At 36.8% G+C, this 26,840-nt stretch overlaps 1 protein-coding gene across 1 annotated transcript in view; it reads right to left on the reverse strand.

The window, feature by feature from the left end:
* CFAP47 (cilia and flagella associated protein 47) overlaps positions 1-26,840 on the reverse strand; it is a 546,463-nt gene that overhangs the window by 83,654 nt on the left and 435,969 nt on the right. Inside the window, 4 exon segments of the mRNA XM_089904937.1 lie at positions 7-166; positions 4,042-4,146; positions 8,118-8,356; positions 11,320-11,500. Coding sequence (XP_089761063.1) covers positions 7-166; positions 4,042-4,146; positions 8,118-8,356; positions 11,320-11,500 — 685 coding nt within the window.

Below are 26,840 nucleotides of genomic sequence, written 5' to 3' on the forward strand. Positions count from 1 at the left end.
ACTTACCTATTAGTATGATATCGATTAAAACATCTTCTTCTTCGGTGGGATTTTGGAAAGGTATAAGAACAGATGATTGAAGACGAAGGTATGTGGTCATTCTTTCTATTTCTAGAGGCTGGGGGAATAGTCCTATCCCAGAGATGTAGCATATCCATTCTTTAAACTATATAAAGATAAACATCCATAACATATATGTACTAATTACATACTTTTTATTTGTACCACTTAATAAATATAGTACACATAAAAATTTTGGCAGATAAGTTTTTTGTTAATATTTAACATGCACTGTTTTTATCTTTCCTTCCTTTTCCAAATTCCTTTTGATTTTATTGAAAAATCAATGTGTTTTTACACTGAAAAAAAGGCAAAAGGCCAATGTTCAAATATTAAACATATTTCAATACATACAAGCTTACTGATAACAACATAAAAGAGAAAATTTAATGAAAGCCATGCATTTCTGCTCAAGATTTAAAAAAAAATCAATTTGTCTAACAAACTGGGTACTAAATGCTCTATGAAGTTTCCAAAATATTTATCACAGGAAGGCAAAGAAGGTGAGACACAGATTGCAGTCCCATTAAAAAGAAGTGTATACAACTTATTGCCATATTATTTACGCCCATCATCTAGTACAGTGTATGTTTTATCACATGACGTGAAAAAATGGCTCAAAAATTATATGAAGAAGATTGAATGTGGCCATTGTTCTTATCCGTGTTTCATAAGCCTGCAAAGCTCTGTTTGAAAATGTTCCGTTTGTATTCATTTGGAATAAAAGTCCCTTGAGACTCTGTTCTACACCGAACACTTTGCTAATGTTACCGATGAATGACGAGGTCATCAACCAAAAACCAGCGAACAATGTCCTGGTTTATCACCTCTCAAACTACATAGATGTTTCCAAGCTTAAGTTCCAATAAAAAGAGGGAAACTTGCTTTGTTTCCAAAGTAGGATGGGTGGTGACAGGAAATTTATAAAATTCTATCTCAGTAAGTGAGGATGAAAAGGCAAGTTTTATCTGCATATGTCTTCAAATGACTGTATTACTTTTAGTTAGAGAGTCTACAAGCATAAATTCACTATATTTTCACTTATGATGTCTGAACTTGATCAAACGTAATTGACTGCTTGGAATCAAATGTCAGGGTTCAATTATAGTAACAACTGTTTTATGTAAATTACTTACTTTTTGGCTATTTTATAAAATAAATCGTGGATGACAGAAATTAGGTTAATTTAAACCACTGGAAATAAGCCAAACTACAAAAACAAGAAGGTCATGTTTTCATGTTTTGCCAAGTGGCCTGGAATACTGGAGGTTCTAAGTTAAACCATTTCCTACCATTCCTAGACACTAGTATCCAACAATTACCCTGGCATTGCTTACATTATCCACCTGGGTTCACAGAGGGAAATTAAAAAGTACCCCAGGGAACATATGCATTAAAAAAAAGGTAACATTTTTAGTCCATCTTCATCTCAAACTTCTTTGAAAGGAGACAGAGTAAAACAATTAAAGATCCAATCTCAATGTTTCTGAAAGAAGAAACAAGTGGAGGTAAAAGATAGTAGATCTGGCTTGCACACTGAGTAGAGCTCAAGGGCATTTGAGCTTGCTAAGAATCAAGAGAGTCTGCCATAGACACAGGCTGCAAGGACCATAGACACATGCTGGGTAATAAAATCACTCTGATTTTATCTCTTTTTCCTTTATTTTCACTGTTCTGACCTTTAGATGCAGTGAGTCCCACATCAAGTATAAATGAAATAAATAATGGCAACTATTTGAAAATAAAAATGAAACGACTGAAAACCAAGAGAAGATCTCAGAACATAATGTTTGATATCAGAGAAGGCCTGTTTATCACATTTGCTGCTTACTATTGTTCCTCTTATCCTGTTATGCAGTAACAATCTCATTGAGAGATTCTGGTAGCATATTATGAGTTTATGATATTTGCAGTTGTGATGCCCTAACCAAATTAATCTCAGGATTCAAAATCTATACAAACAACTTTAGCCTAAAGTTAGATTTTTTACAATGCAGAGTTCTTCACATGGATACAAACTGGAAACAAATGAAACAAATAATAAACCATAGCCATTTCCTTAAGTTCAGCAAAGAGTCATATTCAGAAATAGTTAAAACTTATCTTACAAGCACTACCACACTAGATTTTTGATTAATCAGCTACTCAGTTGTGTGTGTTAGTTCAGATATATTTATCAGTGAAATCAAGAGAGGGACAGAAATCTGTGTGAGTTTTTCCCTAGTGGTTAACCTAATTGCAAACTTTCAGACTTAGAAAAGTAAGCCCTAAAATTTTCTTCTTAAAAATATCTTCTTTAGATGCCTACACATACATAATATATACTGCATTTTCAAAAGTTCATTCAATTAATACTTTGGGATAAACCAGTTTTGCCTGCAAAGAATGTCAACTAGATGAATTAAAAGAAGAGGAAGACCTGAATTATTCAGGGATAGAAAGGAAAAAAAAATTAAAGGCAAAAAGAAAAGGCAAGAAAACCCACAAAGGTTAGGGCAACACATTGAAAAGGTTGAAGCGGTCTGGACTCAGTAGCTAAAAGAATGAATTACTGATTTAAGTCTAACCAGAGATAAAGCCTTGGAGATTTGCTACAACTTGGAAGGAGAGGCTTAGAGTGACTGAAATTAAGCCCCAGTGTTAAAGTGATTGACAAAAAGGTTTGAGTGGATTACTTACTTGTTTGAGTTCTTTTGTATTTGATAAAGAATTTTGAGTTCAGCCTCTAGGCTAGGATTTTCTAAATCTATTAAGATGGAGAACTGATCACTATCCTGCTGATGTGCCAGACCACCTTGAGTAGATGTAACTTCCACCAGAAATCCAAGCAACTAAGTTATCTCCAAGAATTAAGATGAAAGGCCTGACCCTGCTATGAAGCAATGATTTAAAAGATGAGCTGTGTTAAAATTATTTTTGTGAAAGAAAATCTCTCTACTATACCTGCCCTTCTTTATGAGAAGGATTACTGGTTTGTCTGTTTTCTTTAATATCTTTGAAAGTCAAGCATACTTCCATAGTATTGCTTCAGGTCATGTATAAGTCAGTAATCACGTAAAAAATTTATTAGCCTCAAAAACTTTTTTCTAAATTACACATTTTGGGGGAAAAAGAGGGTACTTCAGTTACATACAGGCCTTGCACTGACACAGGAACCCCTGTATTATATTTGATTTCACTCCCTCCCAGATGGCAGGATTTTGTAAGCTCCCTGGTGTCCCATAGGATATAAAGTATATACCTCGATTTACTTTACTCCCGCATCAACACCTGAAGAAGTAAAAAATAATAATAACTGTAAAATTTATGAAAAATTTTCATTGGCAGTAAGAGAGTTATGCCTAGGCATTCTGTCAGTAGCTGTAAGAACAGTCATGAAGACGGGTTGAAGCCAGATGTCCTGGGTTCAGGTCTGAGTTCGACCTCCTACTAGCTGCCTGGTCTTAATTTCTGTGTGTCTCATATTCCTGATGCATATAATGGGGTTGGCCATACTTCTTCCATAGGACTCTGGACAATGAATTGAAATAATTCTTAGAATGGCATGTACCGAGTTTAGAGATACTTAAAAAATATTTTTTTTAAATTCTTATTATTCAGATGAAAACAGAGTAAAAAAAATAACACAGTACTTGCAAGATTACATTTTATACAGTTTTATATTTAAGTTCATGAAAATTTGAGTAAGAAAATCCAAGTCAGAAAATTAAATGCTAGCAATTTAGCATTTACATTAAAGTCCTTACATTTTAAATCTGGGTGTATATTCTCTTTCAGTCAAGTGATCTAAGGATTTAAAAATGCCTTCTTAAATGCCTGCACATACATAATGCATACTGTATTTTCAAAAGTTCATTTAAATAATAATTTACAATAAATGTGTTTTGCTTGCAAAGATGTCAAGTGGACAAATTAGATTTACTTGTGTATTGACTTTAAAATTTAATTAACTTGTCTTGGTCCAAGAATACTCTATTGTACCTGAGCACAGTGGAAGGTGACAGAAGTCTGATGACCAGCTCCTCCAAGAGCAGAAGGACGAAAGTGAACAGATATGTCTTTGGTGGAGTGAGGTGGTATGATCAGCTGTGTAAATTAAGAAACAAGAAAGAGAAACAAAAATCAATACTTTTGTTTGAGTCAGCATCTTTGTGCGCTAAGTGTATACCAGGTTGATGTTCATGTGATTAACGTGTTGCCTTATACACATTAACCATTCTCAGTATGCCTGCTTGGGGAATATTGGTGAAACAGCCCATAGTAAACAGTGTTTATTAGTGCTCACACAATGTTCTTCCCCCAGGCAATAACCACATCGACCAATAAAAGGAAATCAGGATGAATTTTTTAATCTGAGTTGGAATCCCCAATAATAGAAATGTACATTTTATTTAAAGAACCCATAGCTTATTATCCATCCCAAAATACATGTCAAACCACTGGGAACCTAACTTGCAGTGTTGGCGAGGTCAAAAGAAATGAACTGAGTCTAAGTGCAGATGTAAGACATGCTTCTTTGTTGTACAATGAAGTTTTTTCTTTGTCCTATTACATAGACCCTCAAAGTGTGACCTACTAGAATAACTTGAGTCTGAAATGTATTAATCTGAGTTACCTCTTTAGAGATTGTGAAAGAAGCTAGAAACTCCATCATAATATAATGAAGGCTTGAAGATCTTAAGTAATCAAAAAGCTACACTGTGAATAATGTAATATTTATTATCAACCCTTATAGAATGACAGAATGAGTGGCACATTTGAGAAGTCAATTATTTTTTCACTAATGTATTTTGCCAGATAACTTTTGAAAAAGGACACTTGCAATTTGGCAAAGTCATTCAATCTTTGTAGAATACAGCACTTGCTCTTCAATAAACTCTGAAAACGACCATGAAAAAAAAATACAAAATTTTAGAACAGAGTTACCTCCTTATTATACATGTGGCTTATCTACAGCAAATATTTTTTATCTCAGGCTGCATGTCCCTCTGATACTTCATTATCAGTTTTGACATTATCAGTTAATGCATATTTAAGGAGTTCAAATTAATATCAGAATTAACTTTAGCAAAGAAAAAAACCAGAAAAGTTGCAGTTCATATGTTCTTTCAATTTAGCAAATGTGACAAAAATATCTCTCTCCCTCCCCCCATACATATATAAAAGAAATCAACCATTTCATCGGAAAAATGTATAATACTATATTAACTTAGATTTTTAACTCTAGTTCTACCACTGACTAATCATGTGGTTTAAATATTTTAGCCTCTCTGGCCTCAAATTCCTTTTCTATAAATATATGTCAGAGGCATGTGGTGAAAATTGAGGTAGTGTATACAACCAAGCAATAACTCAATTCCTTTATTTCCACCTAAAATTTACTGAAAAATGCATCTCCCCTGGTTTCAAGGAAAAAAAGATAAACACGGTTGGATGGAATTTAACTGTAGCAAACCTACTGGTTTAGTGTAATGGGATATATAAATAATATGTTAAACATATCAGCTTTTGAAACTTAAAAACATTTTATTACAAGCAAGTGTCATCAGGAGTACCAATTCCCATGTTTGAGCTTACACTAGATCCTAGTTCAATAGGGAAAGATATTCTTGCGACAGTTAGGTAAACTGAAATTTGGACAGGATATTAGATGATGGAGGAGACTAATATGCTCTTAAGAAATATAATCTAAAGTATTTACTGTTAAAATAGCATCTACAATTTACCTTTAAATTGAATAGTAAGAAATGTAAGAGAGAAAAGAGAGGAAAAATGTAACAAATTCTTACTATAAGAACCAAGATAGAAGGTATAAGTTTGTGCATTGTATTATTCTTTCCACTTCTGTATCTTTTTGAAATTTCTCATAATATATAGATGGAGGACAGTAAATTTTTAATATCATTATTTGCCTTGATAATCAATCTATGCTTACTTATTGAAGCATTTACATGTAATCATCAATATTTTAAAATCCTTACCTATGTAAACATGAATATTACACAACAAAACCAGGAATAAAGTTATATATACATATCTATATAAAGTATATACATATATATATAATATACTTTCCATTTATCATTACCATTAATGTATGTTCCTATTTGTTCTATAACATATAATAGTATTTTTCTCGCCTGTAAATTTATTTTTGAGTTGTTTCCAAATATTAAGTTAATTGCATATTCTGTGGTCAATAATATTTGATAAGTGTACAAAAGAATGAATGGACTAGAAAACCATGGTTGGAAATGTTAAAGCCGAGACCATCTTTTTCATTATGCAACGTTAAGATGGCATCTGTAATACAATGCATTTGTTTTCCCTTGGACCCCAGTTTACATTCTCTGTAAAAGTAGTGATACGAAGGATATGAAAACACCACTAATGAGTAATTTCTGTTAAATGTAAACTACAGCCTGAACATCATATTCTGTTTAATTTATGGAAAATATGGTGTTAAGTAATACAAACATACATGTATATTTTAAAATAATTTTTCTAAGATTGCACTATATACACCAATTTTAGCAATGTAATACTTAGCGATATCTGATTTGACACATCATGGCAGTTAAGAACTAATTTTATATCATATTAGTTGGCAACCAGTAAGTGACAAGAGACAGGTATTAAAATATAAATAAAGAAATCACATTGTAGATTCGTTAAACAATCATCAAACAGCAAATAGTAAAAGCCTTTTTCTAAATACCATGATTTACTGTGAGGTCCTCTGAAGAAAATAATCTATTGCAATTATCATTTCGAAGTTTACTTGAAAGCAGGGTTTTGGCATTCACTATACATATTTGGTATCGTATGCTTTGGAAATAGAGACAGGGATGCTGAACCTTCAGATCTTGTTTTGCTACTTGGGGGAAGATAAAGTGATTGAGGCCCATTGACTGGCTCTAGTCTCTCCCAGGAATGAAGGAATGAGAAAATGAGGTAGAGAAAAAGAGAGAGAGGCAGAGCTGTCAGCACTGTCTGTGGGGAGGGGGTGATGGGTAGGAACTAAGGAAAAGCTAAAAAGAACTGGCGTCCTGGGACCTGGACACATAGAATAACCATTGAGTCAAATCATATTCCTAAAATGCACCACTTTGGTGGGGACGTTGATAGCTGGGGAGACGCAAGAGGGAGGGTGGGTCTCCTTTGTGGACTCTTCTCACTCCTCTACACTTAAGGGTCAGTGAGGCTTGGGGTTTTCTACTTTTCTATATACACAGATCCCCCCCCCATATACTCCCCAAATTTCAGTTATCATTTTGGTGCAGATGATCCCCCAAGTCTTCATTTCTAGCTTAATATTCTACCCTGAATTTCAGAGCCACATAGCCAATTGCCTATGAATATTCCCTGAATTTATGTTCCTTTGAGATACTCTCCAAACTGTACATATCTTAAATCAGTGTTCTTAAAATGTGCTCTTTCTCCAGCTGCAGCAGCAGCAGCAGCAGCAGCAAGAGAACTTTTTAGAAAAGCAAATTCTCTGTGCCCCATGTACACTACCAAATGTAAAATAGATAGCTAGTGGGAAGCAGCTGCATAGCACAGGGAGATCAGCTCGGTGCTTTGTGACCACCTAGAGGGGTGGGATAAGGAGGGTGGGAGGGAGACTGAGGCAGGATGTATATAGGAAATCTCTGTACGTTTGGCTTAATTTTGCTGTGAACCTAAACTGCTCTAAACAATTGTCTCTTTAAAAATAAAAAAAGACCACTCCAATTAAAATCAGAAAAAAAATCATATTATTGGGAAACTATTGCAAAAACTGGTTACCAAAGTGGTCAGGAATAAAGCACAACCAATTTATTTAGGGTTCAGTGAAAATGAGCATGAATCTAGCATATATAATTTCAAAAATTTACATGAACATGATATTGATTTTCTTGATAAATTAAAATTGGCAATGCATATGTTATATTTTAAAATTTTAGCATTTGAAGCCTTATTAATAATTCAATTGCTAATACTCCATGGTGTCCCAAAATCATATTTGGAAAATGTTCTACTAGTGGTAGATTACTCGGCTTTCTGAATATACTTACCTGTGATCTGTCAATCTCCAGGACAAAATTATCAGGATTACTGTTTGTTGCTTGCAATTCTAAGGTTTCGTGTGTAGGATTATCTAAAGGAATGATCTGAGTGACAAACCTGGAAGGAAGAACAAAGGTAGTAAAGTTGTTCAATGATAATTTCACAAACTTGATGACTATTATGGGTTGAACTGCATCCCCCAAAAAGATATAGTAAAGTTCTAACACCCAGTACCTCAGAATGCGACCTTATTTGGAAACAGGGTCATTGCAGACGTAATTAGTTAAGTTGTGGTCACACTGGAGTAGAGTGGCCCTTAATCCAATATGACTGGTGTCCTTATGAGAAGATGATGTGAAGACACATGAGAAGGCCATACGAGAAAGGAGGTAGAGATTGGAATGATACATCTACAACTCAAGGAACACCAAAGATTGCTGGCAAGCACCAGAAGCCAGAAGAGCCAAGGAAGGATTCTCCCTTTTGGGTTTCAGAGGGAGCATGGTCCAGCTGAAACCCTGATTTCAAACTTCTAGCCATTCTAACAAGTGTGAAACAATATCTCAGTGTCTCCATATTGAAAGAGACCCCAACTACACAGAAAAATGTACGAAAATAGAGCCACACCAATGTATATCCTTAAGAATTTTGAGGACATTAGGTACAATTAAAGACCATGAAAACTTCAGAAGAGGAAAAAGACCCACAAGACTAGTTAGAAATACAGTAACTATCAAACATCTTTTAATATTATGCAACTTTAAATTATACACAGTATGACTTAGATAAAAAGTAGTTGTTTTAGAAAAATGTAAAGAACAACAAGAACTTGAAAGAAAAAAAGGCTAGCACTTTTAGGTAGAATGAAAAAAAACATGACTGTAAAATTGGTTGAGCCAAATATTTTCACAACACTGACTTATATTTATTAACAATTGTATATATATATATATAGTTTATAGTTTTATATATATATAGTTTTCACATATTGGTATATATTTAAAACAAGAAAAACTTAAATCTAGAAATAAATTTGTAAATAACTTGTAGCAGACACTGTCGGTGCTCCACCTAGTTTCCTGCCTCCATCCTCCAACTCCCGCATGCTTGCTGTTCATCTTCCACCTGAGACTTTCAGATGATTGCCTTGGGATCCTGAAGCCCTCAGCCCTAGAGCAGAAGTGGCTGGGAGTTTATAGCTCATCCAGAGGAAGCTTATACTGCCTAGTATGGGAGTTCAAAAGCCCAGAATCTTGGCATCGAGACAAGACAAACTCTGAGATGTGATTTATGCTCCAAAGCTTTCCACAGCAACAGACAAAGTCTGGGACTGTACCTGCAATCACATCCTTGCTTAGCTTCTTCCCTTTGCTTATTCTGCTTCCCTTGTTCTCTTACTAATTTTTCCTACTGGGATCACACCTCCTTAATAAATCACTTGCAGTGATGTTTTGGCTCAAGATCTGGCACTGGGAGACTTGAGCACTCTTTTGGTGTGCTGAGGGAGAGACATTAATGAGAAGGCACTGATTTGCCCACTGGTACACATACTCTTTAAAAGCAGGAAATGTGACTTGATTATCCCTATGCATCAGCGCCAAACTTGACCCCAGACATGTACTAGGAACTCAATCACCTAAATATAAAGGTCATATTTCAAGGGCATATGGTATTAACCAAATGACCAAGTATTCTCAATTGCCCAATGCTTACCCTCTGCTTTGCCTTGACCAAACTTTAGTCAGCTTTCTATCTTTCCCATAGGCCCCTGAATTCTGCTTGTCCCCAAGCCTGAGCAAGCACCAAAAAAGTAGAATGTGCCTCCCTTCTGGGCTTCTCTTGGGAATCAACTGACCACGGCAAAACCCTTTTTCCTATCAGTCCCCACTGGTCATTTTCCCTTCCTTGTCCAGCTTTCTCTCCAAAGATTCTGCTTATTTCTGCTTGCCCCTCCTTTAGCCTATAAAAGAAAAAGCTTGCTCGGTTTGATATTGAGTAGCTTGTAGATTTCTGAGAGGGGAATGTTCTCCGAATTGCAATAGTACCCCGCCAACTATTTCAATAGTCCCTTTTCCTCCCTTGCAATAATCATTTTGAATAAAAGCCTCTCCTTACTAAGTCCTGACTTGTTTTTCTTTTCACACAAGTTTTCCACAAGGTTGTTTAAATATCAAACCTCCCTGGAGAAGAAAATCAATTACTAAAAACATATTTATGTCTTATTTTAAAATACTAAATGCATTATAACAATATTCTTTTAGATAAACATTTTTTTCTTCCATGAAATAATTTTATCTATTAAATAGAACTTACTTTCCAAGGTCACAATGTATTTCTGTGTCTTTTAATGTATGCTGACAAAGAAAATCCAAGATTCAGTCTGTGTTCACAAAGCCTCTATAGTCACAATTCAGAGAGGAGACAAGCCCACGTTTCTAATGGTAATCTAGCAAAATAGGGTCTTGTATATACATTATGGTCTTAATTTTCATGCTTCACATTATAAAAATGTTTATCCTTTAAAATTTCACAAATATATTTATTTATTCATCATTCATTAAAATAAGAATTATTCTAACTCTGAAAGAGCATATAAACTAGCAAAAGACATTTTCATGGCGTAATGGAATGCATCGTACACACCAATACTAAGTACAGTCTTTATAACAATTGGATATTACTGTTAAAACAAAGAAAGTTGACTATTTTACTATAAACTGAGTTAATCGTGAGCATAGAGGCCATGTGTTTGTGTGTGTGTGTGAGAATACATAGTGCAAAGTTTTTCATAATTATGCCATAAGAACACTCGTCATTGCACTGTTAATATATGTGTGTATGTGATTTGCATTTAATTGAGAATATAAGATATAAATGAATTTTTATCATGAAAATTGAAAGTTTAACCCCTAGTCCTTACAGAATCATTTTCATTTGGTGCAACCCAGAAAAATATGGTTAACAAAAAGTGAAGTGAAAGAGAGTATATAGGGGCAATTTAGGAATTATTTAACTTGATATTCTAATAAATAATATCTTTGCATTAAAGAAAACAATGGTAATTCTAAATTAGTATATTTTACCAATGAATGGTATTAAACAAAGCTAAAACTATGAGCGAGTGTAATCTCAATGATTATACCATGCAAAGAAATAATTTTAAAGGTTAATTTCAAAGGATCAGCAATAAGTATAATGCCACACTCAAACCATACCTTTGTTCTCTATAGCCTGTAGTCGCTGGAGAATACCGTACAACACAGTTGAGAGAATCTAGTGGAAATAGTACAAGTTCCTTGAGTCCACTAACGGCAGCACTCGATAACTGCACATCTAAGTGAATAATTTTCTCTTCTGGATTAAAGAGACGTATTTCAATACAAACACTCTCCTAGAATTACATAAGAAATATAAAATTAGCTCTTAGCATCAGCATAGAGTCATTGTCCTATGGAAGCCATAAAACAATGGCCAAATGTATAAAAGTTTATTTTTCTCCTTGACCCACTACTGAATGTACCTCACTCTCTTTTAATCTCTTATATATTTTCTTCGTTTATCCTTGCTAAATGGTGACAATATTTTTTTCAACAACAAATGGTCCAAGAGATCCACCTAGCTAAATGCTAAGGAAACTGCAAAATTACATTTAAAATATATTTGTCTTCAGTACCATTATTATTATGAGGTCTGTCTGTCAATGTTTCTTCTTGCTGTGGTACTCAGATTTATCATCCGTAGAGGTTGCTAAAACATGGGTTACTGGCCCTCTTCCTCAAAGATTCTGATTCAGTACATCTGGGATGGGGCCCGAAAATTTATCTTTCTAAAAAGCTGTGGCTGCTTCTGCTGATTCCGAGGATACACTTTAAGTAGCTCTGTACATTAGCAGCAAATTCTAGAGAAAATATGAACTAAGAGGTCAAATTATGCTGATGACATGACTACCTTCCTGTTTAGATTCCTCCCTTCTGTAAGGTTTCTCCTGTCCTACATCCCGGGCTACATCCACTCAGCCATGGAAGGCACACTTCACATTCCAAGACATTTCCTGATTCTCATTCTGATCCATTCTGGCTAATGACTTATATCTTTTTTTTTTTTTTTTTTTTTGCGGTACGTGGGCCTTTTTTTGTGTGTGCTACGCGGGCCTCTCACTCTTGTGGCCTCTCCCGTTGTGGAGCACAGGCTCCGGACGCGCAGGCTCAGTGGCCATGGCTCACGGGCCCAGCCGCTCCACGGCATGTGGGATCTTCCCAGACCGGGGCACGAACCCGTGTCCCTTGCACTGGCAGGAGGACTCTCAACCACTGCGCCACCAGGGAAGCCCACTTATATCTTTTTTCTAAAAATTTTCTTGAAGTATAGTTGATTTACAATGTTGTGTTAATTTCTGCTGTAAAGTAATTCAGTTATACATATATTATTTTTCATATTCTTTTCCATTATGGTTTATCACAGGATATTGAATATAGTTTCCTGTGCTATACAGTAGGACCTTGTTGTTCATCCATCCTGTATATAATATTTTGCATCTGCTAATCCCAAACTCCCAATCCATCCCTCTCCCATCCGTCCTCCCCTTGGCAACCACAAGTCTGTTCTCTGTGTAGTGACTTATATCTTACTCCATTACAGCCATGATCTCCACTACAGTAAAAGCCATTAGTTGAAGGAAATGTGTAAAAGGTGATTAAATAGACAGGACATATCTCAATCTTAACAAAGACCAATTGTCTATAATGTCTTAACCTAATTAAATGGCGAATGTTGGACATTTTAGTCATAATTTAAAATTTGGTAATGGATGTACTTTGGGACATGGAGCTATTTTGAAATTTATCAAATCACATTAAAGGAGCTGGTGGGGAGAGGTGGTGATGGGGAGAGAGTTATTCACACAACGTATCTTCAAGATAGACATTACAGCTTTGTCCATGAACAAGCATTTGCTTGATTACCTCTGTATAAATAAATGAGTGGATAAGTATTATATTTTAGGGGGATGGAAAAAGCATTTAGTGTGGTGAACATCATCTGGCAAGGAAAGATGGAAATCAAGAATATACACAAGTTTATAATTACTAGATGAGAGAAGATATCATTTACTACAAATCAGATTTAATTATGAATGCAATTGAAAATGGCCATCTACAATAGTTTCAGGAGATATTAGAATCATGGATTCCTAAAATAAATGGCCATTAAATTCCTACAGTAAAATATCCATGCTCATAAAGAAGGAAAAATAAGATATAACATGCAAAAAACTCAACAGTGGCATTACATCACAAAATTTACTATTTCTTAGACAACCTGACATATTTTATAAGACTGTTACAGAACACAGACTCCTAGGAAGTTTCTGAGGGTCAAGCAAATCAACAACTAACCCAAAGGAATATGCCATGATAACAAATACCAACCACCATATATTAGCCTAGAAACTTTGCCCAGGTCTTTGGACAGAAAATTGAAATGAGACATTTCAGACTAGATATGTGTCCTGGTCTATTACTCAAATTTCTTCAGAGGAAGTGTCAGTTTAAGACACTGCTATAGCTTCCTTTTTTTTTTTTTTAAATTTTTGGCTGCATTGGGTCTTCATTGCTGCACACGGGCTTTCTCTAGTTGTGGTGAGCAGGGGCTACTCTTTGTTGTGGTGCGTGGGTTTCTCATTGTGGTGGCTTCTCTTGTTGCGGAACACGGGCTCTAGGCACACGGGCTTCAGTAGTTGTGGCACATGGGCTCAGTGTTGTGGCTCGCGGGCTGCAGAACGCAGGCTCAGTAGTTGTGATGCATGGGCTTTGCTGCTCTGTGGCATGTGGGATCTTCCCGGAGCAGGGCTCGAACCCGTGTTCCCTGCATTGGCAGGCAGATTCTTAACCACTGCGCCACCAAGGAAGTACTATAGCTTCTTCAAAGTAGTAAAAATGCTAAGATCTAAACCACTGATTATCACAGTAATTCATTTCTATATCACCATCAGCTCATCTACACATACTACTGAAAAGGAAGTTTCACAAAACAGTCCCTACTCTTACCACATGTGATTTCTATGATCTATTCTATTCTACTCTACTCTATTCTAGTCATCTCTTTAAAAAATAATGCTCATTTTTACCCAGTCACATTTTGAGACCTGTACATTGAAAAACTCTGGTCTAAAAAGGAAAAAAGTACTGGAATATGGAATTGCTTTATGTCTTATCACATGTAAACTATGAATACAAAATAAAACAAAACCACTTTAAAGCTATTGTTTCCTCTGTGAACTACAAGCCATATAACAGAAGCATGCTTTGTGTTACAAATGTGTGATGACATTCTACACAGTTGGCCAAATCTCTTGGGAAATGTGGATGGCAGCTAAGGGGCACCTCTGTCACAGCTCCTCCTTGACACATCCATTGCAAGTATCACTACCTGATCATTTCACTCTTATCCAGTAGGACTGGATGCCCCCTCAAAATTCTTCACAGAGCAGCCTTCCAGAGAGCAATCATCAATTGCTTACAAGCACTAAGTACCACTGCAGTCACTGGAGAATCCCTGCAACCAAATTCTCTGGAGTCTTGAAAATAGCAACAGACTCAATAGAAATGAAAATTTCATTATACTAAAATGACTGAAGTTTCCAATTAATTGTTCTGTACTCCTCCCATGGTAAAATATATGTCAAATTTAACTACAATATTATAAAAAATAATTTCTAACTTTCATTAAGGCTTGAATATTATTTTCTTCAAAGTTTAAACAGATAAAAATCCCTAAATGATACCTTTCATATATGGTATTATATAAATAATTTCTATTAAATATCCATCTGCCAAAATAATGTCAAAATTAATTTGGACAAGATTAATTTTCCAACTAGATTTCTTAAGGCCATAAAAATTAGATATTTCTTTAAATATCTGATGCATTCAGTAAGTTAAAGAAAGGAAATTTTTGTCATTCACCATTTTACCAAATGATCAAAATTTGTAAATTTATTCTTGGAACACCTCCTTTGAGTTATCTACGTAATCCAGAAATACATAACTATTTTGAGTAAATAACATACAAAACAAAATGTATAAAAAATTACTCTGCAAAAATGGTTAATAGTCTTGCTGCCTAAGGTATCCTACTACCTCCATTCCATTTTTTGATAAATAAGTTATTCAATAGGAAGTACAAAGTCAGTTAAATTTCTGTGAATACTTGATATATTAAAAAAGTTTGAAATAATGGGCTACTGTATATCTTGCCAATGGCATTTTACTCCACTTTGATGAGTGGATTTTTTTCAGTTTATGTTTAGAATTAAATATAAATCAGTTTTGACTGATTATTTTTTTTGAAAAATAGTAATGACTGTATATGGTGACTTCAAAAGTTGTCTTTCATCTCCACATGGCCTCTTTTAGGTTCAATGATAGAGAGTATTCCTTCATAAGTTGTCTAGTATTTTTCTCTTGATTGTACTTAAGGAATATTTTAGCTAACATAATGACTGTTTAAAGAAACTGCTTCCATTTCTCACAATCCTTTGTAGAGAGACCAAATTGGGTATATTTAATCCTGTGGAATATAGGTAAAGATTTTAAAGCATGAGAACATTCATAAGATGCTGAAATTTAGACTACTGAAAAAGTTTAAATACTCAGAGAAGTCTGGAATACTATTTTAAAATATGTACAAACAATTGAACTGAATTTTGTTAAGTTATAAACCTTTTCAGAGGGAATTTGACTGTGTTCATCTTAAAACAAATATAAAATACTTTCGGCATCTAAATACATGCTATATGTTTATTATTTTCTTAAAACAGAAGAAACATTTTGAGAGATTTAAAAACATAAATTAGATCAGGTCATTCCCTTCTTCACACCTCCTAGTGGCTTCTAATTGCACAAGGAATAAAAACTCTCATCTTGCCTTTTGAGGTCCTACAAGATGGTGTCCTATAGACACCTCTGATCGCAAATCATACCTTTACCATTTCTGTCCAAGCTCCAGCCTCACAAGCCTCTTTTCTGTTCCTGGAGTGCCTGGGCTCCTTCCTGGCAGGTCCCTTCCCACCAAGCTGATTTTGTCCCAAGGGCTTATACATTGGTTAGTCTCTCTACCTGGTTGTACTGCTTCAGTCTTTGTGTCATCCTCAATGAAACCTTGGACTATTTTCGTTTGTAGAATTAGTACTGTCTAAATTCATCTTGTCCATTTATTGTCATGGTAATGGGTTCACCTGGTGAACTAAACTTAGTGGAGTGTAATCTGAAAATGGTTTCTCTCCTCCACTGCTGCTCTCCAAACCAGGCAGGATCTCCCTTTCCCCACCCCTGTTGTTATCTTAGGATGGTTCGCAATGCTAGAGCAGTCTCACTGTCAGATATATAAAGAAATACAAAATCAATCAACACTTTCATCTCACATCCAACAAATACTTTTCCTGATTTCTCTCCCTGGCACACCGTCCCCACTTCCAGGACTATCTACTGATTTTTCAGACTGCCTGTGAAGAAGGTAGACATGATCTGTTCTTTTCAGTTCCCTGCTCTGACTTCCTCCCCTCCTGCAATCACTGTGCTAATATGGATCCTTCAGGTTACAGGATGTAGATGGGATGAGAGGTAAAAGAACAAAGGCCATTTATTTAATTGATGCTGGGTGATCTTCTCCAGCTGACTTGCTAGGTCCCTCTTTCTTACTCTTTCTAGCATTACCCCCATGTAGACTCTTCTGGGTTCTTCTCACTCTAGTAGAATGTACCTTGAGGCAGATTCTTTTAAAACAGTCCAAGCCCAGTCTCCTTCCACAGAGTAAAATCCATTTTGATCCAGAAGGTCTTATCATGTGTCAGTGGAAGTGTAGCTGCTTTCACTCTAGCCATTTTCCCTTTACATACGGTCCAATCTGTGGGCAGGAACGCACCAAAATCTAATGGGCATTAAACTGTCAGTTTCCACTCCTTAAAGAAAACACCGCCACTCTCTTTGTGTTCTGGCCGTGGCATACACAGGCTAGAAAGTGGATGATAGGCTAAAGATTTCTCATCTCCCTAGACACAGCAGAAATATCATTTCTCTAGCAAAATTCTGTGCTCCCTTTCATAATATAAAGATATCATTGGGTAGCAGCTATCCAATCAGAGGTTACATTTCCCAGACCCTCCTGCACCCAGGAATAGCTGTGTGACTAGTTCACTCCAATAGTATGTGAGTTGAAGTGATGTGTGCCACTTCTATGTGACTAGCGGGAATTCTCTCCTCTCTTTTCTCTTTCTCCACCCATGTGCAAGAACCTTTGAGTCCCTAAAGGATGATGGATTCACCATATGGGAGGAGTCTGAATCCTGGGATCTCAACATGGAGGGCGCCAGCCACTAACCAGGAACAAATGAACCACACTGTTACAATTATTAAAAACTTTGATTGTGTTAAACCATTGAAATTCTGGAGTTTGTTATATCAGCTAGAGATGCCCTAACTTATACATTTAGTGAGTCCTAATTAAGTGGCATAGCAAAACCTTTCACAGCATGGAGAAACAATTATCTATAGTTCTCAGGTTTGTATTTTACTTGAAAATCTAAGACAACAGAAAAACTTCACATAGAGTATCCCATTTCAATTTTATTTTTGTTTCCTTTCTAACGCAACTAAAATATTAGCTCCATGCAAACAGGAGCCTTGTTTGTATTGTTCATCACTTTCCTCAGCATCTAGAATAGTGCCAGGGATACAAGAGACAGTAAATATTCATTAAATAAGAAAATATGCAATTTTTAAGAGGCTTTACTGTTTGTATATAAATCTAGTTGTTAATACGTCTAATATTCTGGATAATCACAACACTGAACTAAATAATACAGCAAAAACACTCATAAAATCTGACTCAGGAGGAGTTTAAAAATATCAAGTTAACTCAGGCTGACCTCTTTCATGAAAGTTATTGGGAAAGAACAGCTACCTCAGATGGGAGAAAGACACTGAGTTAACTTTATCATTTGGTTGCTGGTTCACACCTTCTCTGAACAGGAATAATTTAATTCACTGAGTATTTCTACCGAAAACTTCATCAATTCCTATGCTTAATGGGTCATAGAAAATGAAGATTATTATTATTTTTGCCCATAAAAGCCTAATTGAGTCAATGACAATTCAATATGCACTAGCAGGAAGTATTTTTCACCATATCCTCTCCTAGAAGATAATCATGAGTTCATTATAAAAGGATTATTTCTGAGGTCCAAAACCACAATAATATTAATTTAAATAAGGCATATTATTGAGGAATTTTAATTTTATTCAACTTGAAAACATTATCAAGTCAATAAATAAATTGTACCAAAGGGGATTTTGAAGTGTACCATGTAATTCAGAAGAAGTGATAACTATAGTTTGTCCTAGTAATTTTTCTAAATTGAAAAGTCAGTGCTAGCAGTTCAGGACTCAGAGGAATCAGGTAGACAGCTGTAAACTACAAGCACCATTGTCATTCCTCTGCTACTGCCATCTACATGTCACTGTGTCTATGGAAGTCATGCCTCACATCCCCCCTCACCAACTCCAGTCCTTTGCCATCCAATCTGAGTCATACAGATTGCAGAGGTGCAATCAAAGTGGGAGATAATTCCAGGCTGGGAGTGATGTGGGGTGAGGATGCACTGACAGGCACTGAGGAGTTGTGAAAAAGCCAGAAACTCCTGCAGAGTCTATACGTTTGTTCACGTGTATTCAGACATTTCCCACAACCTTGAAGGGGGAAAAACTATGAAAAGCAGTGACAAATAGAAACATGTCTAATTACAGGGACAAATACCTAGGAAGTACCCTCCTGCTTAGCCTGTTCAATATAGGCTCTCTCTTGTCTCAAGATATAGATATAGAGGGGACCTTCAAGATGGCAGAGGAATAAGACATGGAGATCACCTTCCTCCCCACAAATACATCAGAAATGCATCTACATGTGAAACAACTCCTACAGAACACCTACTGAACGCAGGCAGAAGACCTCAGACTTCCCAAAAGGCAAGAAACTCCCCACGTACTGGGTAGGGCAAAAGAAAAAAAGAAAAAACAGAGACAAAAGAAAAGGGACGGGACCTGCACCACTGGGAGGGAGCTGTGAAGGAGAAAAGCTTTCCACACACTAGGAAGCCCCTTCGCGGGCGGAGACTGTGGGGGGCGGAGGGGGGAAGCTTCGGAGCCGCGGAGGAGAGCACAGCAACAGCGGTGCGGAGGGCAAAGCGGAGAGATTCCCACACAGAGGATCGGTGCTGACCAGCACTCACCAGCCCAAGAGGCTTGTCTGCTCACCCGCCGGGGCGGGCAGGGGCTGGGAGCTGAGGCTCGGGCTTCGGTCGGATCCCAGGGAGAGAACTGGGGTTGGCGGCGTGAACAAAGCCTGAAGGGGTTAGTGCACCACAGCTAGCTGGGAGGGAGTCCGGGAAAAAGTCTGGAGCTGCCGAAGAGGCAAGAGACCATTGTTTCCGGGTGTGTGAGGAGACGGGATTCCTTCCTCGTGTGCCCACAGAAGGCAGAGCACCACCTAAACAAGTTCCAGAGATGGGCACAAGCTGCGGCTATCAGCTCAGACCCCAGAGACTGGCATAAACCACTAAGGCTGCTACCGCTGCCACCAAGAATCTGGTTTGCAAGCACAGGTCACAACGCACACCCTTCCCAGGAGCCTGTGCAGCCCGCCACTGCCAGGGTCCCGTGATCCAGGGACAACTTCCCTGGGAGAACACATGGTGCTCCTCAGGCTGTGGCAACATCACGCTGACCTCTGACGCTGCAGGCTTGCCCCGCACTCCAATTATGACTACCGTAGCCCTCCCTCTCCCCAGCCTCTGAGCAACAGAGCCCTAATCAGCTGCTGCTTTAACCGCCTCCCGTCTGGGTGGGGAGCAGATGCCCTCAAGGCGACCTACACGCAGAGGCAGGGCCAAATCCAAAGCTGAACCCTGGCAGCTGTGCGAACAAAGAAGAGAAAGGGAAATCTCTCCCAGCAGCCTCAGGAGCAGCGGATTAAATCTCCACAATCAACCTGATGAACCCTGAGGAATACCTGAATAGACAACGAATGTTCTGAATAGACAACGAATGTTCCCAAAATTGAGGTGATGGACTTGGGGGCAACTGTAGACTTGGGGTTTGTTGCCTGTGACTGATTTGTTTCTGATTTTTATCTTTATCTTAGTTTAGTTTTTAGTGCTTGTTATCACTGGTGGATTTCTTTATTGATTTGGTTGCTCGCTTTTTTTTTTACTTTGTTATTTTATAATTTCATTATTATTTTAAAATTTTTATTATTAATTTTTTTTTTGATTTTTTTTTTTTTTTCCTTTTCTTCTGTGCCATGTGGCTGACAGGGTCTTGGTGCTCCAGCCAGGTGTCAAGCCTGAGCCTCTGAGGTGGGAGAGCTGAGTCCAGGATACTAACCACCAGAGACCTCCCAGCCCCACATAATATCAATCGGCGAGAGCTCTCCCGGAGATCTCCATCTCAACACTAAGACCCAGCTCCAGCCAACAGCCAGCAAGCTCAAGTGCTGGACGCTCATTGCCAAACAACTAGCAAGACAGGAACACAAACCCACCCATTAGCAGAGAGGCTGCCTAAAATCATAATAGGTTCACAGACACCCCAAAAAACACCACTGGAAGTGCCCTGCCCACCAGAAAGACAAGATCCACTCCCACCCACTAGAACACAGGCACCAGTCACTTGCACCAGGAAGCCTATACAAGCCACTGAACCAACCTTACCCACAGACACACAGACCAAAGGAACAGAATTGAGAGCCCACAAATAAACCCATGAATATATGGTCAATTATTTGATAAGGGAGCCCTCAGTGGGGGAAAATATTCTTCGCAATAAATGGTGTTCATCACTCCCAAACTCATACTACGAGGCCATCATCACCCTGATACCAAAACCAGACAAAATGTCACAAAAAAAGAAAACTACAGGCGAATATCACTGATGAACATAGATGCAAAACTCCTCAACAAAATACTAGCAAACAGAATCCAACAGCACATTAAGAAGGATCATACACCATGATCAAATGGGGTTTATCCCAGGAATGCAAGGATCCTTCAATATACGCAAATCAATCAATGTGATACACCATATTAACAAACTGAGGGATAAAAATCATATGATCATCTCAATAGATGCAGAAGAAGCTTTTGACAAAATTCAACACCCACTTATGATAAAAACCCTCCAGAAAGTAGGCATAGAGAAAACTTACTTCAACATAATAAAGGCCATATATGACAAACCCACAGCCAACATTGTTCTCAATGGTGAAAAACTGAAACCATTTCCTCTAAGATCAGGAACAAGACAAGGTTGTCCGCTCTCACCACTATTATTCAACATAGTTTTGGAAGTTTTAGCCACAGCAATCAGAGAAGAAAAAGAAATAAAGGAATCCAAATAAGAAAAGAAGAAGTAAAGCTGTCACTGCAGATAACATGATACTATACATAGAGAATCCTAAAGATGCTACCAGAAAACTACTAGAGCTAATCAATGAATTTGGTAAAGTAGCAGGATACAAAATTAATGCACAGAAATCTCTTGTACCCCTATACACTAGTGATGAAAAATCTGAAAGAGAAATTAGAGAAACACTCCCATTTAGCATTGCAACAAAAAGAATAAAATACCTAGGAATAAATCTACCTAAGGAGACAAAAGATGTGTATGCAGAAAACTATAAGACACTGATGAAAGAAATTAAAGATGATACAAACAGATGGATAGATATACCATGTTCTTGGATTGGAAGAATCAACATTGTGAAAATGACTCTACTACCCAAAGCAATCTACAGATTCAATGCAATCCCTATCAAAAAACCATTGGCATTTTTCACAGAACTAGAACAAAAAAATTCACAATTTGTATGGAAACACAAAAGACCCCCAATAGCCAAAGCAATCTTGAGAAAGAAAAACAGAGCTGGAGGAATCAGGCTCCCTGACGTCAGACTACACTACAAAGCTACAGTAATCAAGAAGTATGGTACTGGCACAAAAACAGAAATATAGAACAATGGAACAGGATCGAAAGCCCAGAGATAAACCCATGCACATATGGTCACCTTATTTTTGATAAAGGAGGCAAGACTATAAAATGGAGAAAAGACAGCCTCTTCAATAAGTCATTCTGGGAAAACTGGACAGCTACATGTAAAAGAATGAAATTAGAACAATCCCTAACACCATACATGAAAATAAACTCAAAATGGATTAAAGACCTAAATGTAAGGCCAGACACTATAAAACTCTTAGAGGAGGGGGTTTCCCTGGTGGCGCAGTGGTTGAGAGTCCGCCTGCCGATGCAGAGGACACGGGTTCGTGCCCCGGTCCGGGAGGATCCCACGTGCCGCGGAGCGGCTGGGCCCGTGAGCCATGGCTGCTGAGCCTGCGCGTCCGGAGCCTGTGCTCCGCAACGGGAGGGGCCACAACGGTGAGAGGCCCGCGTACCGCAAAAAAAAAAAAAAAAAAAAAAAAAAAAAAAACTCTTAGAGGAAAACATAGGCAGAACACTCTATGACATACATCACAGCAAGATCCTTGTTGACCCACCTCCTAGAGAAATGGAAATAAAAACAAAAATAAACAAATGGGACCTAGTGAAACTTCAATGCTTTTGCACAGCAAAGGAAAACATTAAGAAGACAAAAAGACAGCCCTCAGAATGGGAGAAAATTTTTGCAAGTGAAGCAAGTGACAAAGGATTAATCTCCAAAATTTACAAGCACCCCATGCAGCTCAATATCAAAAAAACAAACAACCCAATCAAAAAATGGGCAAAGACCTAAACAGACATTTCTCCAAAGAAAATATAAAGATTGCCAACAAACACATGAAAGGATTCTCAACATCACTGATCATTAGAGAAATGCAAGTCAAAACAACAATGAGGTATAACCTCACACTGGTCAGAATGGCCATCACCAAAAATCTAGAAATAATAAATGCTGGAGAGGGTGTGGAGAAAAGGGAACCCTCTTGCACTGTTGGTGGGAATGTAAGTTGATACAGCCACTATGGAGAACAGTATGGAGGTTCCTTGAAAAACTACAAATAGAACTATCATACGACCCAGCAATCCCACTACTGGGCATATACCCTGAGAAAACCATAACTGAAAAAGAGTCGTGTACCACAATGTTCATTGCAGCTCTATGTACAATAGCCACGACATGGAAGCAACCTAAGTGTCCATCGACAGATGAATGGATAAAGAAGATGTGGCACATATATACAATGGAATATTACTCAGCCATAAAAAGAAACGAAATTGAGTTATTTGTAGTGAGGTGGATGGACCTAGAGTCTGTCGTACAGAGTGAAGTAAGTCAGAAAGAGAAAAACAAATTCCGTATGCTAACATATATATATGGAATCTAAAGAAAAATGGTTCTGAAGAACCTAGGAGCAGAACAGGAATAAAGATGCAGACATAGAGAATGGACTTGAGGACTTGGGGAGGGGGAAGGGTAAGCTGTGACAAAGTAGAGAGTGGCATGGACATATATACACTACCAAACGTAAACTAGATAGCTAGTGGGAAGCAGCTGCATAGCACAGGGAGATCAGCTCGGTGCTTTGTGACCACCTAGAGGGGTGGGATTGGGGCGGGGGAAGGAGATGCAAGAGGGAGGGGATATGGGGATATATGTATATGTATAGCTGATTCACTTTGTTATACAGCAGTAACTAACACACCATTGTACAGCAATTATACTCCAATAAAGATGTTAAAAAAAAGATTTAGATATAAGGATATATTCATATCTACCTGCATATATCTATCTACCTATATATGGAGAGACAGTATCTATGTTTCTCTCTATCTATGGCACAGCTATATATATATATATATATATATATATATATATATATATATATGATTTAATATAAATAGGCCATGAGATTTTTTTTAAATCCTATTTAAGAATTTTTCACAACTTGTCAAGATAAATTCAAAGCAGAATGCTATTTTTTGCTACTTCAACATTTCATGAGGATTAAAAATTTCAATAACATGTACAAATACTCATGATATATTATTTTTAACACAGAAAAAATTAAGAATATAAAAACCTGAAGGAAAGAAGAAAATACATAAAATGAAAACCTCAAAATACAGTTTTCATATCATGGAGGCTAAAATTTTAAACTAAAAACTTATTGGAAATGGTTGGCAACTGATACATGTTGTTATATTTGATACCAAGTGGATTAATAGTGTTTTTAACTCTGCTTCTCTCTTACTAACTTGTGGAGAGGTTTCTGGGCCTCACCATTAACAATATAATGAATTTAATTGAAGGTTCATTACAGAATGAAAAAATACGTAAAGAAATGGTCATGCAATTTTCACTGACAAGAGAACAAATATTATGAAGGCTATGACTGACCTAAAATTTAAAGCCTATAAGGTTTTACTCACAAACTTAAGATTTGTTTTCAGCTCATTGCTATATATTGAAATTACTGACTGTCAATGGGAAGACAGTAGATTACGCTCATCATTCTCCCACACCCAAACTATGATACACAAGAGATTTTTGTGTTCAAAGAAAATGGAAGAGCAGCTATTACCCATTAAAATTTCCAAGACAGTAGTGGTCATTTTGTAATGTATAAAAATATTGAATCCCTATGTTGTACACCAAACAAACAAACTCATAGAAAAAGAGATCAGATTTGTGTTTACAAGAGTCAGAGGGTGGTGGGAGGGGCAAAAGGATGTAGGTGGTCAAAAGGTACAAAATTCCAGGTATAAGGTAAATAAGCACTAGGGATGTAATGTACTACCTGAGAAAGATAATTAACACTACTGTATGTTTTATAGAAAAGTTGTTAAGAAAGTAAATCCTAAGAGTTCTCATCACAATGAAAAAAATTTTCTTCTTTTACTTTTTTTTTTTTTTTAAGGAATATGAATATTTATTAAATCTCCAGATTGGCAAGGGTCTCCATGTTTAACAGGAAAAGCCAGGGAAAAAATCACGTAGGAAAAGAGCAATTTGTTTGATTACTTATAAAAGTGAAACCTAAAATTTAAAGGCAAATTCACACAACTAGAAATATAAATGCCCAACAATCGTACAGAGAGAACAATGATCAAGGTCATTAATAAGCAAAGAATTAAAAGCTCATACAGGATTCCACTTTCACACATACTCTGTATGTTTGTTTGCTTTATTTTCAGTTATACAAATCTTCTTTTTCTTTTATTTTGCATCTATCTGAGATGATGGATGTTCACTAAACTTTCATAATGTATGTAAGTCAAACCATTATCCAGTACACCTTAAACTTATACAGTGCTGTATGTCAATTATATGTTAATAAAACTGGAAGAAAAAAGATTCAAAAAGACATCCTAAATACTTTACACAAAAGAGAACAGACTACTATCAGCCAATTGTTGTTTATTATAAATATAACCTGATTTTTGGAACCTGCTGTAAGAAGTAAGCAAATTTATGTGCCTCGAGGATGTAAATATTTCTTACAAAAACCCTATTTAAAGAGATTCTAACCATTCATTCATCTCTAGGGAAGGTGTGGAAATTGAGTTGAATGTAACCAAAGCTGAGATACAGATGGAAAATCAGAGAAGACTTAGTGTCTTGAAACCTTCATTGCCACATCTGATGATCTAAGGATTAAGTATAGTATTTGTCAAAAGTTTAGCAAACACAGCAAATGCAGTCAAAAATATGAGGAAACTATACATAGGTGTGGATAGCCATTTTAGTGTACTTCTGAAAGTATTCAGAAAGCATGTTCTTCAAGAAGTGCACAAAGGTTTATTTGATGGGATTATTTAAAACAACCCATACCATCTCCAACGACTAAATCTTCATGTCTGAAAGTTATAGAGCTAACAAGTTTTTACCTTAGGTAATTACTATAAGAAAGGTGGGAAAACTTAGTAATTTGGCAACATCACTGTCATTGGTAGCCTATTTGGGCAAAGTTACTTGAAAATGACTCCCCTTCTCCACCAACTTCTGTTGAAAGTGAACATTTAATTAGTACAGCACATCTGCCTGTATTCGCAAAGAGAGCAATCTAGTGGTGCTAAGTCTTGCTCCTTATTAGTAAGGAAGCCAATGTCTCCCTTTTTGAGGTGCCACCTCATGGTCCCAATTTCTCCTGGACCCGTTTAAAATTTTTTTTTTCTCCTGTGTCCTGATAAAGAGATAACTATTGTACTCAAGCAAAATTTGCCGCCTCAAAATGTCTCTTTGGCATGTGGATTATTTCAAACTGAAACCAATCAAAGCCCAAAAGACTCAGGAAGGAACTCTGACCTTCCCCCTAACTGCCTAAAAGAATGTAGAGAGAGGACGTATTCCAGGAAGGGAGCTATCACCATAGACTAGCGTGAACTAGGTGTGTAGACAGGAGGAACCTAGCAAAGTCTGTTTGTTAAAATTTCTCTCTGTGCCCAATTGTCTCTGCATGGCCCAGCAAATACTTATTTACCAAACATTTGCTTTTCTATCTTCATGTGAATGTCCTTCCTCCTCTGAGAAGTTCCAAAACACTAACCCTAACATCCTCTTTTGCCTATAGCTAAAGATGTAAGCGGTCTCATAATTAAAGTTATGTCATTTAAAAATAATCTTTAATAAAGATTTTATTCTGCAGTGATAAAAGGGTCATGGAAATAGGACATTTTCACTGAGTGAAA

Source organism: Delphinapterus leucas, chromosome X, assembly GCF_059928025.1.
Source record: "Delphinapterus leucas isolate spDelLeu-1000000601 "Yukka" chromosome X, BTC_Dleu_Yukka2, whole genome shotgun sequence".
Lineage (NCBI taxonomy): Eukaryota > Metazoa > Chordata > Mammalia > Artiodactyla > Monodontidae > Delphinapterus > Delphinapterus leucas.